The 13926-nt window shown below is 53.4% G+C and overlaps 1 protein-coding gene across 1 annotated transcript; it reads left to right on the forward strand.

Annotated features, from left to right (window-relative positions):
• The first annotated feature begins 9479 nt into the window (after window positions 1-9479).
• On the forward strand, window positions 9480-10412 carry LOC143692552 (olfactory receptor 14J1-like). Its single transcript, XM_077172797.1, has one exon. It carries the CDS (start codon window positions 9480-9482, stop codon window positions 10410-10412), a length of 933 nt encoding a protein of 310 aa, XP_077028912.1.
• Window positions 10413-13926: the final 3514 nt, after the last annotated feature.

The raw sequence follows: 13926 nt of genomic DNA on the forward strand, positions 1-13926 counted from the left end.
GCCCCCTTCCTCCTTGTTCCCCACACTTCATGCACTGATCATGATGTCCTATGCTCTGGGCTATCCCTGGGGTCAGCCGGGATCTCCTGTCCTGGCTGTGTCCCCTCCCAAGCTCCCCCACACCCTCAGCCCCTCCCCAGCGTGGCCGAATGAGGGGCAGGACAGGCCTTGGCTCAGTGCGAGCTCAGCAAGAACAAAACCATCTCTGTGTGCTCAGCCCTGTGCTCAGCCCCCGGGCCCGGCATTTCCTCCACTGCCACCCCGGAGCCCCCTTTCCCACCCCTCTGCCCCACGGCCGCCGCAGCACCGGCTGACAATAGAAGCAATTCTGTGGCAATTCCAAGTTTCCTTGGTTCCTGCACAGCTCCAGCTCAGCTGCTGGCAGGTTCCAATTAAAGAAAAGTGCAAATTCGGCCCAATACAGATATTATTAAAAGGCAGTGGAAGCTCTGTGTAGCTGTCACAAAGGTGACAGGGATGAAGAGAATAATGATTCTCACATATGGAAAAAACCCAAGCCTGGGAATTCAGTAGTTATTTGGGAATTTAGCTACTTGAGCTGGGCTTCTTGTGGGACTTCTAGCAGCCTTGTGTTCCTCACCATGTGGTGAATGAACCTTGTCAGTCTTGCTGGTATCATTTGCTCCATTTCCACCAGTGATTTTAACAAACTTTTCAAGTAGGGACAACAAAGTATTTTCTTTACACTCCAGTCCCACAACAGCCATTTTCCTCATCAGTTCTCCCATAGGTTGCTCAGAGGAAGCTGCATCCAAGTTTCCAAGAGTTCCTCCAGAGAGACCCACAACCTCCTCAGAGGAAGGAACCATGCTGTTGTCAAAGGCAACTGGGGTCAAAGAACAGTGCCCTGAACTCACTGTGCCAAACTAATTTTGCAATCTGGTTAAGAAAATATTAGAGAGATGCCATTTGCCCTGGAGCAGGGCAAGTGTGACATTGTCCCCTGTGTGTGTGTGGCCTTCCCAGGGTGGGGGTTTTACACCTGAGCCAGTTTGGGTAAGGGGGGTGGTGTTCACCCCCTGAGCAGGGATTCCCCCACTGTTTCAGGCTGCAATGTAAGTTGGAACCAAATGCATGTTTTCAATGCCCATCTACATCAACTGCTAGAAACAGGTGGGGCAGTGTTCTTGATCTCTTCCATGACTCAGCCCTGATAACGCCCTCCAGGGGAGATATCTTCTGGCAATGGGCCATTGGGTGTCACTGCAGGACTGATCAAATTCCATCATCCCATTGTGGGATGCTCCGCCCAGGGGGAGGATCCAAGCATTCCTACCTGCATATAAGGTGAGCCTTGCAACACCAGGAGCAGCTTGCCTACTGGATTCCCAGAGGACAACAGCTCCAGAACCACCACTGGACCTTCAGAGGAAGACCAGACCCTTCTACAGGATCACTGCTTGGACAGAATCACGTTCATCACTCCCACAGGACTGCAGCCACCATTTAATGGGACTGCTGCCACCAGCCTGACCAGCAGGGTGTCGGGTTATATCCTGACTCTGTCAGTTTAAGGCAGTGATTCTGCATCATTGCCTTGATCTTCATTTTCTTATTAAATTGTAATCCTGGTTTAGACCCTCCCCAAGTTTGCCTTCAAACAAGTACAAAATTCAATGTACTTATCCCTTGTTTTCTTCTCAAAACAGGATTTTCCATCCCATAAACTTGGCCAGATGGAGGAGGAGGCTGTGAGGAAGAAGAAGGTGCCCCAGGAGCCCCAGGCAGGTGAGGAGGAAGTCAGTGCCCCTTTCCCCCTCTCTCCTGCTCCATCTCCCAGCCCAGCACAGCCCCCGGCTGCAGGACAACCCTGCTGCCAACCCCGTCCTGCTGGGGATGCACTGGGGGGATCTCCTTCCCCTTCCCTCTGGCACGGAGGCAAATCCCATCCTCTCCTTGTCTTTCCTCCCCCAGGGAAGGAGTTGAGGATGGAGACCAGGGAGGACAAATCCCCAAGGCAGAACATCGTGGAAGAGGCCATTTTGAGTGGCTCCACAGTGCAGAATTCCAACGTGGAGGACAAGTCCCAGAGATCCCACAGGAGAAGGGGCTCCAAACCCAGCCCAGGGTGCTCTGAGGAGGAAAGACCCACCCTGAGCCAGGAAGGTGGACAGAGCTTCAGCCAGAGCTCGGAGCTGGTGGCCCATGAGCAGCTTCATGATGGGAAAAAGCCCCACAAGTGCTTGGAGTGTGGGAAGAGCTTCAGGCAGAGCAGCACCCTGATCAGCCACCAGATGATCCACACTGGGGAATGGCCCTATGAGTGTGGGGAGTGTGGGAAGGGCTTCAGCTGCAGCTCCACCCTTTTGACCCACCAGTGCATCCACACTGGGGAGAGGCCCTACGAGTGTCCCGAGTGCCAGAAGAGGTTTCACACAGGCCCTGATCTCGCCAGGCAGATTCACACAGAGGAAAGGCCCTTCCACTGCCCTGATTGCGGGATGGGCTTCAAGCGCAAGTACCACCTCATCAGGCACCAGCTCATACACCTTGGGGAGAGACCCTACGAGTGCCGCACGTGTGGGAAGAGGTTTCGGACCAGCTCAAATCTCCACCTGCATGAGCGGATTCACGCGGATGAGAGGCCCTTCTACTGCCCTGACTGCGGGAAGAGCTTCAAGCACAATTCCACCCTCATCAGGCACCAGCGCATCCACACTGGGGAGAGGCAGAGGCCCTACGAGTGTCCCCAGTGTGGGAAGAGCTTCACCAGAAGCTCTCATTTGACAAGACACCAACGGAGCCACCCGTAAATGAAGCCCTGCAAGTGCCTCGATTGCAGGAACAGCTTCATGCACCACTCCAGCTTCATCCCCCATGGGAGAAGCCAGATTGGAAAGAGCCCTGGTGATCCATGTTCCCTGTGATCCATGCTGGGAAGACACCTGTACCTTTTCCTGCCCTTTGCCAATGACCTGATGTGGGATTGGAGAACATGAGGGTCTGGCCATGGCCCTGTCATTACATTCAGTCCCACCTCAGATCATTGCCAGGGACAGGAAAGGGACTCTCTCTCTCTCCCTGAGGAGAAGGGTGTCCTTTCCAGGCAAGAAATATTGTAGCCAGGCAGACCCTGTGAGTTGTGTTGTAGTTTTCCCTGTAAACAGTTTTATTTATCCCTTCTGTTATCAATATTGTTTCTGTTCCTGTTTGTTCCTTATCTCGTTGCTGTTCCCAATAAATTGTTCTTATCCCAGCCCGGGATCTTTGCCTTTTGTGCTTTCCATGGGAGGCGGGAGGGCAGCGAGGGCAGCGCGGTTTTAGCGGGAGCAGGAAATTGGGGAATCCCATTCCTGAAGCCCGGCCCGTGGAAACCGAGCATCCCAGCTGGTGGCAGCCCTGGTGGCCATGGCAGCAGCCTTGGGAGCGGGTCCCTGGCTGGGGCTGTGGGAACCTCTTCCCTCTGGTGCCCAGGGACAGGAGTGGAGGGAGCGGCTGCAGCTGAGTCAGGGCAGGCTCAGCTTGGATGTCAGGAAAAGGTTTTTGCCCAGAGGCTGCTGGGGCCCTGGCCAGGCTCCCCAGGGCAGGGTCCCAGCTCCAGGGCTCTCTGAGCTGCAGCAGCGTTTGGCCAGCGCTGCCAGGCCCAGGCTGGCATTGTTGGGGTGTCCTGTGCAGGGCCAGCAGTTGGACTGGAGGATCCTGATGGGTCCCTCCCAGCTCAGCCAATTCTGTGCTTCTGGGATCCCATCAGCCTGGGGATGGGGGCTGCCAATGGTTGCCATGGCAACGGGCTCTGGCTGCAGGCCTGAGCTGGTGTCCATGGCAACCACCCCTGGCATGGGGTCTCCATGGAGCTGCCAAGGGACTGAGCATAGCAGCAGGGGGCTGGTGATGGTTGCCATGGAAACTGACCATAGCAACAGTGGACTGGTGATGGTTGCCTGCTAAGGATCAGATTTGTCACAGGTCCTCAGAAGGGTTCCATGGGGACTTTCCAAGAGTCTCCAGGCTGTTCCAGAGCTGGAATGTCACACACAGAGACAGGGGCTCCATGGATGCCTCCCAGGGCTTTCTGGGATGGTAAAGAGCCCTGGGGTCAGAGACAGTCACAGCCATCCCATGGTGACATCCCAGGAGTCCCCAGGCTGCCAAAGAGCCGGGATGTCCCAGACACTCACATGGGTTCCTGTCATGACCACAGTGGGAGCTTCAGGCAACATTTATTAGAGAAGCTCCTGTTGGGTCACGAGGTGCAGGAACAATCCCCAATACTCCCCATAGATCCCCAAATGTCACTGTGTAATCAGTGTTCCGTGCTTTCTTTCCAATGGAAAACAAGCATCCTTATCCTCCAGGTGTCCATGTCTGAAATTGGATTCCACCTCCAAAATTCTGGATATCCAAGGGTTGCTCCCAGGCACAATCTGCCAGTACCATCAAGCCTGGGTGGCCTGGACCTCTGGTGACTGCCCCTGCAACACTGGGGCTGGGTTCTTCCCTCCCCATGGAGATCACTGGGACACTGTGGAGACCTCATGGAACCAAGGGAATCATTGTGGCACCACTGGAGCCCATGGAACCAAGGGGCCATGGTGACACAGTGGGGCTTCATGGAACCCAGAGACCATTATGGCTCCGTGGGGCCTGATGGAACCATGGAGACCATTGGGACCCTTCAGGGCCTGGTGTCACCAAGGGGGCATTATGACTCCTCAGGGCCTCAGGGAAGCAAGGGACCATTGGGACACTGTGGGGCCCCATGGAACTGAGGGAACATGGAACAGGCCTGGCTGGTTTGGCTTCCCAGGGGTCCCCTGACAGGTCTGGCTGATGTTGCAATGTCAAGGGCCGCCTCTCATCAGCTCCTGGAAAACTGGGGCTCCGTGCTTTTCTTGCTATGGGAAAGAACCACCCCCCTTTTCAGATGCCCATTGCCAAAATTGAAACTCTCCCTAAAGCAATTCCTATATGCAAGGATATCACTCAGAACAAAATCCTGCTTGCTCTGGCTGGCCTTGGCCTCTGGTGGCCATTTCTCATCTGCCCCTGAAACCCTGGGGCTCTGTTCCTTCCTTCCTATGGAAAAGAACCGGCTTTCAGGTCCAGGGACCATGGCCAAAATTAGAATTTGGCCTCTCAATTCTGTTTATCCAAGGACTGATCTCAGACAAAAGTAGCCAGGACAGACAGGCCAGGCTGGCCCTGTCCTCTGGTGATTTTCTTAGACTCTGAGCTGAATGTTTTCATTTGAAAACACCTTGGAGAGGGCCCGGAGATCTCCCAGGGAGGTATTTTGAAACCTCGGGCACATGAGCACTATATATGGACAAAGGAGCTCTGTGCTCTGTGCAGTTGTGGTGGTTTTGCATCACGGAAGTGATGTTCTAAGAGAAGCTGCTAGCAGTTTCCTCCATGTCTGACAAAAAAAACAATCAGTAATTATCTTTGAGAATTGACAATCTGTTAAACTATGAAGGAAACTGTACACGCCTCTGTGAAGACACATGTTAAAGATGGGAAAGCCTGGGAGGGTCTCTTTCCCTTCTGGCTGGCACAGAGGTAACAAGGCTGACCCGGCCCCGTCTCAGCCAGGCCGGGCCGGGCGGCTCCTGCCGTGGGGCCGGGCCCCTTCCCAGGGACCCCGCCAGGCCCCATCGGCTGCCGGGCAGGGCAGGGGAGGCCGCGGGGCCGAGGCCGGGCCGGGCCATGGCTGCAGTTGGGAACATCTGGGCCCTGCTGAGCCCTGCCCCGCCGCCAGCCCGGGCCCAGCCAGGATCCGCCGGGCCCCAGGAGCAGCCCCGGGCCGGGCCGGCTCGGCCAAGATTCTGCCACCCTTGGGCTTCAGCCGCAAGCCCCGGGCAGGGGCAGGAGAAGCCATCGGCCCCGGCCGTGCTGCTGCTGTGCTCTGGCCTGGCTGCTGAGATCCTGGCCCTGCCCCAGCGCGGCCCATCCTGACACAGCCCCAGCGCAGCCGCTGCAGAAACCTCCATCGTAAAACAGCTCCGGCTGCAAGCACCGAGCCCGGCCGGGGGCACGGAACCATCTGCAGGCCCCGGGTGAGATATGAACTCTTTCAGCGCTTCCATCCTCCCTCCAGTGAGAGAAAAGGACAAACATGAAGACACCCAGGTCACTGAAGGGGAAGCTGAGTCCCAGATGGGAGGAATGAGGAGATGCCTTGATCTTGGGGCTGAAATCCTCTTGTAAAGCTATGGAGAAGGATGGAATTAATATATCAGACTCTCTTTTCCCTATAACTATTTGAAAATATGGGGAGATGACTTGTTCAGCAAAAACCTCCATGCTAAAGTAGGCAAATGTTGAAGTAGCTGTGATCCTATGAGAAGTTTGTACAGAGAAAAAGAGAAGACTGATGAGGCCCTGTGCCCTCAGGGAGAAAAGAAGATCTTTGTTTTCAGAGAGGAAGATGATTTCATAAATAGATGAAGAGAATCTTTGCTCTTCAACAGCTCATCTTTAAACTCATACCCCATAAGTTGACATGGCCCATAAAAACAGCTGTGGGAAAAGCTATGAAAAAATGGGAGGGACTTCACGATTCCAGATTTTCTGGGCAGCTGCTATTTGTGGGAATTGAGAGCCACGAGCAAACGTTTTTCTTATGGAGAAGTCTCCATAGCATGAAAGAGAGACTCCTCTCCCTAAGTGAACTGAAGAAAGACTGTTCTAGATGGTGTAAACTGACTGAAACTTTCAGGTTTTGTCTCCTTGCATTGTCAGTAAGAAAGAAAAGGTTGTAGGGAGAGGAGAAGTGTTCAGATCCTTATTACTCTTTCTTCTATTTACTGGTAATAAACTTTTCTATATACCCTTTTAAAATTTTGAGCCTAGTTTGCCTTTCTCCTAATCCTATCTCACAGCAGGAAATGAGTAAATATATTCCAGTGAGTGCAATGGAAATTAGCCAATACTGATCCCACTGCACTAATAGATGTGTTGGCTGAGAAATCTCATATTAGCAAACCAAACTCACTCCAGATACATTCCTGATAAACTGCATTAGAGCAGAGGGAAATCAAGGCAGAGCCATGGTTCGTCAGGACTTGCTGCATCCTGATGAGCCCTGTGGTGCATTTGGAGCTGAGCCCTGGAACCTCAGGGCCTGAGAGGAGATTGCACAAACCTTTCCAGGAGTCAAAGCCAGAAGAAAACCCCAAAGTGTCTCAAAGCATGAATGGGTCTCAGTGAGGTCCATCCCCAACACAGGCTCCGCATGGACTCCTTGGAGGAGAGAATTGGAGGCCAGGATTGACCAAAAACATCTCAGAGACTCAGAGTGGAAAGGAAATTCCAAACTACCTTAAAATTTTTGAGAAGCTCAAAGCATTACTGAGCACCACTGAGTGTCAGTACAGAGCTCTCAAGGGACTCATTAAAGCAGATAATTGGAGCCATGATTGCACAAACCTCTCACAGAGTCTGTATCAAAAGGGAAACAACAAGTACCTTAAAATAACTGAAGTACTTGAAGCATTAATGAGCCCACTGAGTGTTGTTACTGATAACGGCTCTCCAGGGACTCATTAGGCAGATAATTGGAACCTGTAAATGCACAATCTTTCTCATAGAGTCTGTATCAAAAGGGAAAGAGGAAGTAGCTTAAAAAACTTAAGTACCCTGAAGTATTAATGAGTCCCAATCAATGCTGCAACAGGCAGAGAATCTCCAGGGACTAATTATAGCAGATAATTGGAGGCCATGATTGCACAAACCTCTCAGAGACTGCAAGGCAAAAGCCAAACCCCAAGTCCTTTGAAAAACCTGCAGTCCCTGCAGGGAGCATGAAGGAGCCCCCAGGGCCATTGCTGAGCAAGGCTCCCCAGGGACTCCTTGCAGCAGATCCTTGAGGCCACTGGGATGTGGGCTAGGGGGGGATGCTGAGGGCAGCACAAGGGGCTGACAGTGCCCAGCCTGGCTGGGGCTGTGCCAGGAGGCCCCAGGGCCTCAGCACAAGGTGTCTCCTCCCAGCCCTTGGTGGCACAGACCCTGCTGTGGCCCAGGGCACCAAGACTTGGCTTCTCTCTGTCCCCACCTGTCATCACTGCCTGCAGTTCTCTGCTCTGCCTGGGGCCTGGGGACACTTGCTCAGTCGTGTCCCTCTCTGGGACCCATTAAAAGTCCAAGAAACTTTGGAGTTGGATTCTGCCTTGGAGTTCTGGAGAGGTTTCTTCAGCTCCCTCTCAGGGACTGATGTCCAGGGCCTGAGCACAAAGCCCCAGAGGCTGATTAAAGTCCTTGTGCTGTGTCTGTGCTGCTGAGCTGGGCTGGGCTCCTGGCCCAGAGGCAGCTCCTGGTCACCAAGAAGAGCTTCAAAAGCACATTTCTCTGGATGAGCAGCTCTTGTGCCAGCCCAGCAGGGCTGGGGCACTGCCTGCAGCCAGCGCGGGCACAGCCCAGAGGCACAGAGAGCTTCAATCAGTCAGGGCTGGGAAGGGGCTGAGAAGTGCCTGGGGCACAATCACTGCCAGCCCTTGGCACAGGAACCTCTGGCTGCAGGACAATGCAGCTGCAGCTCCTGGAGCCATCTCCTCAAGCTGGAACATCCCAATGCCTGCAGAGCCTGTGAGTACATCTCTGGGTATTTCTGGTGCAGGGGAGGTGAAATGTTCATGAAGCTCTGACATTCTCAAGGGTTCTGGTCAGTCATAGAATATTTCCAAGTCTAGGATTTTGATAAAATACAAGAAATTTCTTAAGACTTTTTATTCAGTTTCCTACTATTGAAGAATGGTAGGGAGGTGGTGATAAATATTAAAGGATGATTATAAATTTTGACAGTTGCCTGTAATATCTGACCTGGTAAATTTTGCTTATGAATTATTATTTATGAAATTTTAAAAGTTCACAAGACATCCAAACTCTTGCTTTTAGTGATCAGTAGGTTTACAGGAGATCCCTAATGTGCTTTCAGCCACTCTGCCCATGGACAGCAGCAGCATCACCTTTGCTGGAGCCATCAGGCTCAGTCTGAGCTGTCCTTTCTCCAAGCTGCAAACAGAACCTGCCCCCAGCCAGTGCCCTGCAAACAGGCAGGGTTCTGTAGGGCCAAGGAGTGTGCACAGAGATTTGGAGTCTGTGAGTGCTGGCAGGGAGAGATCAGGCACAGGGAAACACCTGCAGGAGGGAAATCTGCAGGAAGCAAAGAGAAGATCAGGCAATGAGAGAAAACAAAGCCCAGCAATGCTGTGGCAGGGAGAGTTTAGAGATGCCCACAGGAGCCCCTGCAGTGCAGCCCCTCCCTCTGAACAAGCCCCCTCCCTCCTGTGCCCCAGCCAAGCCTCTGCCCTCAGCCTGTGAGTTCCTGATATCTAAGAATAGGAGGAGAGATATAGGGGGAGCTTAAAAAGAAAACCCTGGAACTCTTAAACACCAAAGGCTGTCTGTGTGTTCCAGAGGAGGGTGTACGGGAAATGGCTTTGATTTTGGTTACAGGAATCTCCTCTAACTCTTCACTGTCCTATTCTCCATGAACAGGTGCCCATGTGGAGTCCCAGCAAATGTCCAACAGCAGCTCCATCAGGCACTTCCTCCTGCTGGCATTGGCAGACACGCGGCAGCTGCAGCTCCTGCACTTCTGCCTCTTGCTGGGCATCTCCCTGGCTGCCCTCCTGGGCAACGGCCTCATCATCAGCGCCGTAGCCTGCGGCCACCACCTGCACACGCCCATGTTCTTCTTCCTGCTCAACCTGGCCCTCGCTGACCTGGGCTCCATCTGCACCACTGTCCCCAAAGCCATGCACAATTCCCTCTGGGACACCAGCAACATCTCCTACACTGCATGTGCTGCACAGCTATTTTTCTTTCTCTTCTTCATCTCAGCAGAGTTCTATCTTCTGACCGTGATGTGCTACGACCGCTATGTGTCCATCTGCAAACCCCTGCACTACAGGACCCTCCTGGGCAGCAGAGCTTGTGCCCACATGGCAGCAGCTGCCTGGGCCAGTGCCTTTCTCAATGCTCTCGTGCACACGGCCAATACATTTTCCCTGCCCCTGTGCCATGGCAATGCCCTGGGCCAGTTCTTCTGTGAAATCCCACAGATCCTCAAGCTCTCCTGCTCAGACACAAACCTGAGGGAATTTGGGCTTGTTGCTTTTAGTGCTTTTCTTTTTTTGGGTTATTTTGTGTTCATTGTTTTCTCCTATGTGAAGATCTTCAGGGCTGTGCTGAGGATCCCCTCTGAGCAGGGACGGCACAAAGCCTTTTCCACCTGCCTCCCTCACCTGGCTGTGATATCCCTGTTCATCATCACTGCCACATTTGCTCACTTGAAGCCCCCCTCCCTGTCCTCCCCATCCCTGGATCTGGCCCTGTCAGTTCTGTACTCGGTGGTGCCTCCAGCCCTGAACCCCCTCATCTACAGCCTGAGGAACCAGGAGCTCAAGGATACCCTGAGAAAAATGATGACTGTATCTTTTCAGAAACAATAAACTCTCTCTTTTCTGCTTCAGAACCTTCAGAATGTAATTCTTTACAGTCTCTCGGCCATTTATTCCTATTTGTCCATTTTTTCATTGGGACTTTTTCTTATTATTTTTCCGTGTTATAATGTGTTTTATAAAATGCTGTAATACTCCACTGAGCATTTCTACATCTACTTTTTTTTTGAAACACCAAGACTTTAAGGAGGCTTGATCCCTGTGAATTTGAATAAAATCCACTGTCTGCCCTGCCTTGTGTGTCCAAGGCATTTCCTCAGCCCTTCTCTGGCTCTGCAGGGGCAGTGCCTGTGAGCTGAGGCTGAGGGAAGGGGCTCCCAGCACAGCAGCACGGCCAGGGACAATGGCCCTGCCTCTTTGCACATCTGCTCCCCCCAGCTCCACACTCCCCTCCCCAGCCCTGCTGTGGGTGCAAGGCCAGAGTGCTCTGGCAGCTTGGTCCCTGTCCTGCTGCGTGTCCCTGCTGTGACCTCAGGCAGGGACAGGCCATGGGCACTGCTGGGACACAGCTGGGCTCCAGCCCAGCAGCTCCATCAGCAAAGGGCATCTCCTGAGGGCAGGGCAGGGAGGCTTTGCTCCCCTCCAGAGTCACTCTCAGGACTCTCAAGGGGCTCCTTGTGTTCCTTGCTCTCCCAGGGCTCAGTGGGATGAGATCAGGGTCTCACTGGGGCCTTCAGGGGACTCAGGTCTGGGTCAGGTTTTGCTGGTTGCTGGCCAGTGCCCATCAGATGCTGAATGGTCTGTGCTGAACCTTCCTCTGCAGCTTGTGCCAGGGCTGATGGCAGGGGAATGTTTGTCTGGAGGGCCTTGGGAGCTGCAGGAGAGCACAGGGGACCTGCAGGGACGGAGTGTGCCAGGGACCAGCAGGGAGTGGAGCTCACTGGGCACAGGCCTGGCCAGGGTGGGGTCACCCTGAGATCAAGGCCTGAATGTCTGCTGTGAGCCAGGAGAGCTCTGCAGCCCAGGGACACAGCAGGCACAGGGAAAGGAGTCTGGGCACTGACTCCTCTGCCCCTCAGGGATCTCCCCCAGGAGGATCCAGGGCAGCCCCGAGCCCCTCTGGCAGCCCTGGAACAAGGCAGGCACCTCTGAGCCCCTCCATGGCCCCGCAGAGCCCGTGTGGGAGGGGGTCAGGGCAGGAGCACCCTCAGCTGCCTCTGTGTCCCAGGCTGAGCAGCAGAGCCCAGCAGAGGCAGCCCAGGGCCCCGGGCAGCACAGCCCCCGTGCTCTGCAGAGCAGCAGCCCCAGCTCGGGGCTCTGGGCAGCAGGGCAGGGCTGCAGCAATGGCTGCTCGGGCCAGCACAGACGTGTTCCCCTGGGAAAGGCTCTGGGGGCAGCTGGCATGGGCCAGGAGCAGGGCAGGAGCCCGTGGGGGTGCAGAGGAGCCCTGGCAAGAGGCTGCCCTGTCCCTGGGCCAGCAGGAGCTGCCTGAGGAGCCCCGGGGCCAACTCTGCTGCTGGGCTGGGCAGCGGGGCTGGCCCTGGGGCTGCAGGAGCTGCCCGAGCTGAGCATCTGCTGAGCATCCCAGACACAGAGTGGCTGTCCCTGACCTCCAGGGCCTGCAGTTCCTGCTGCAGGCCCTGACCTGACTCTGCTGCTCTGCTGGGCTGGGGCAGGGGCACGGAGGGGAAAACAATGGACCCTTGACCCCACGAGTCTCCACAGAGTCAGAATAGTCTCAGTGGTTCCATGGAGCCCCATAGTGTCACCATGGCCCCTTGGTTCCATGGAGCCCCATAGGGTCACCACGGTCCCCTGGTACAGGAGGCCCTGCAGTGTCACAAGGGCCCCCTTGGTTCTATGGAGCCCACAGGGTCAGTTTTGCCAGTGGGCAGGGTCAGCACCAAACACACAGACACTAACTGAAGGAATTGTGTAATTTATCTAATGTATGTCTGCAAAAAATTACAATAGGAGAGGCTCAGCAAAGCACATAATCGTTAGAAAATAATTACAAAAGCAGAAGCTCAGCAATGCACCCAACCATCCCCACCAAAGATTGCCTGCAGGGATTGAGAAAGATCCAGCCCCAGTCACCCTCAGCCTTTACCATCCCCCAGACCCACACAGCAGCTGGGGAAGCTGTCACAGCCAAGGGCTGCAGAGCCACTCCTGGGCACTGGCAATTCCTGCAGGTGCCTCCAGCCACAGGTGAGGCTCCAACCCCGCTGGGAGAGGGCCCAGCTCTGACAGTGCTGAATGGACAAACTGACAGCACTGCTAGTGTGGCAACATCTGGTTTCATCCTCCTCTTGCATCCCTCCCAAAGCCTGGCCAGGGCCCCAGGAGGAGCCAAGGGAGGTGACTTTGACCATTCAGCCCCAAACAAGGCCAGATGAGGCCTTTTCTGGTTTCCAAATACAAAAAAAAGTAAATCCATATTTCACCAATGAACATTTATAGAGATTATATTGCTAATAATGATTCATTGATGAGTGGATACAAATATTACCTTTGGTTGAAAGGTTCATCTGGAGCTCAGCTTTGCCTCAGGGCCTGTTGTTCAGGCCTCACTCAGGGCCTGGTGAGGCCTCAGTGCTTCAATCAGTGCTTTGACCTACAGATGAACTGCAACCTTCAGAACAATTTCAATAACACAGTTTAGATTTAGGTATTAGGCACAAAGGCATCACCTCTTGTTCTTCAATTAAGTGCTGCTCAAGTTCATTACTCAGAGCTATAATTTTAATTCCTTTTAAAACATGCTTAATTAGTTGCTATTCTCTGTTCTTTTCAAATTCCCCTTTTTTCCTTGAGACTGTGTCTCTTTTCAGACAAGTCCCAGTACTCCATTTCCAGCACAAGGTGTCACAACAACTCCAACATGGAATCATAACACACCAAGCGCTCACACTGCAACGATTGCAGTGACTGCCACGAATGCATTTCACAGCAGCCTCCAATTTGGGAGCCAATCCCACCATGAGGAATTTTCTTCTTTCTGCCTCTCTTCTACTGATCTTTCTATTGAGGTGATTCCTGATTGCTGGACCTCAAACCCAGCACTGATAGACATTTCTGCAACATTCCTGTCCTGGAATAGCCCAGGATCCTCCCTGGCCAGCAAGCAGATAATCCAAGGCCATGCAGTTCTGCATGGAGCCCTATTTGTGTTTGTTGGAGCTCGCAGGATGTGCTGTTGGATATTTTAACAGCATCACTTCTTACTTCTTCTAATAATTGATTTAGTTCATTAATGTAAATTGGGTGCAGCCGTGCACAGCCAGGGGTTTCCATTTCCCCAGTGGGCCATTGTTAAGGGCATGGAGCACATCTGGGAGATGGGTTCTCCATGGGCAAAGGTTCCCATCTCCTCATTTTTTCAACTGCTCTTTTAACAACCCCTTCACCCGTGCAACCAATCCTGCAGCTTGTGGATTGTCTGGGATATGAAAAACCCAGCAGTCTTAATCACTGCATTTCTCACAGTAATAGAAAAAGCACTCTGCATCACAGTATCAGCAAATCCTATAGAAATAGCCAATTTCATCCCTTCCTCCTTTAT

Source organism: Agelaius phoeniceus (assembly GCF_051311805.1).
Source record: "Agelaius phoeniceus isolate bAgePho1 chromosome W unlocalized genomic scaffold, bAgePho1.hap1 SUPER_W_unloc_2, whole genome shotgun sequence".
Classification (NCBI taxonomy): Eukaryota; Metazoa; Chordata; class Aves; order Passeriformes; family Icteridae; genus Agelaius; species Agelaius phoeniceus.

Excerpts from the sequence above, each read along its gene's own strand:
- LOC143692552 (XM_077172797.1), top strand. The coding sequence starts at position 9,480 with ATGTCCAACAGCAGCTCCATCAGGCACTTCCTCCTGCTGGCATTGGCA.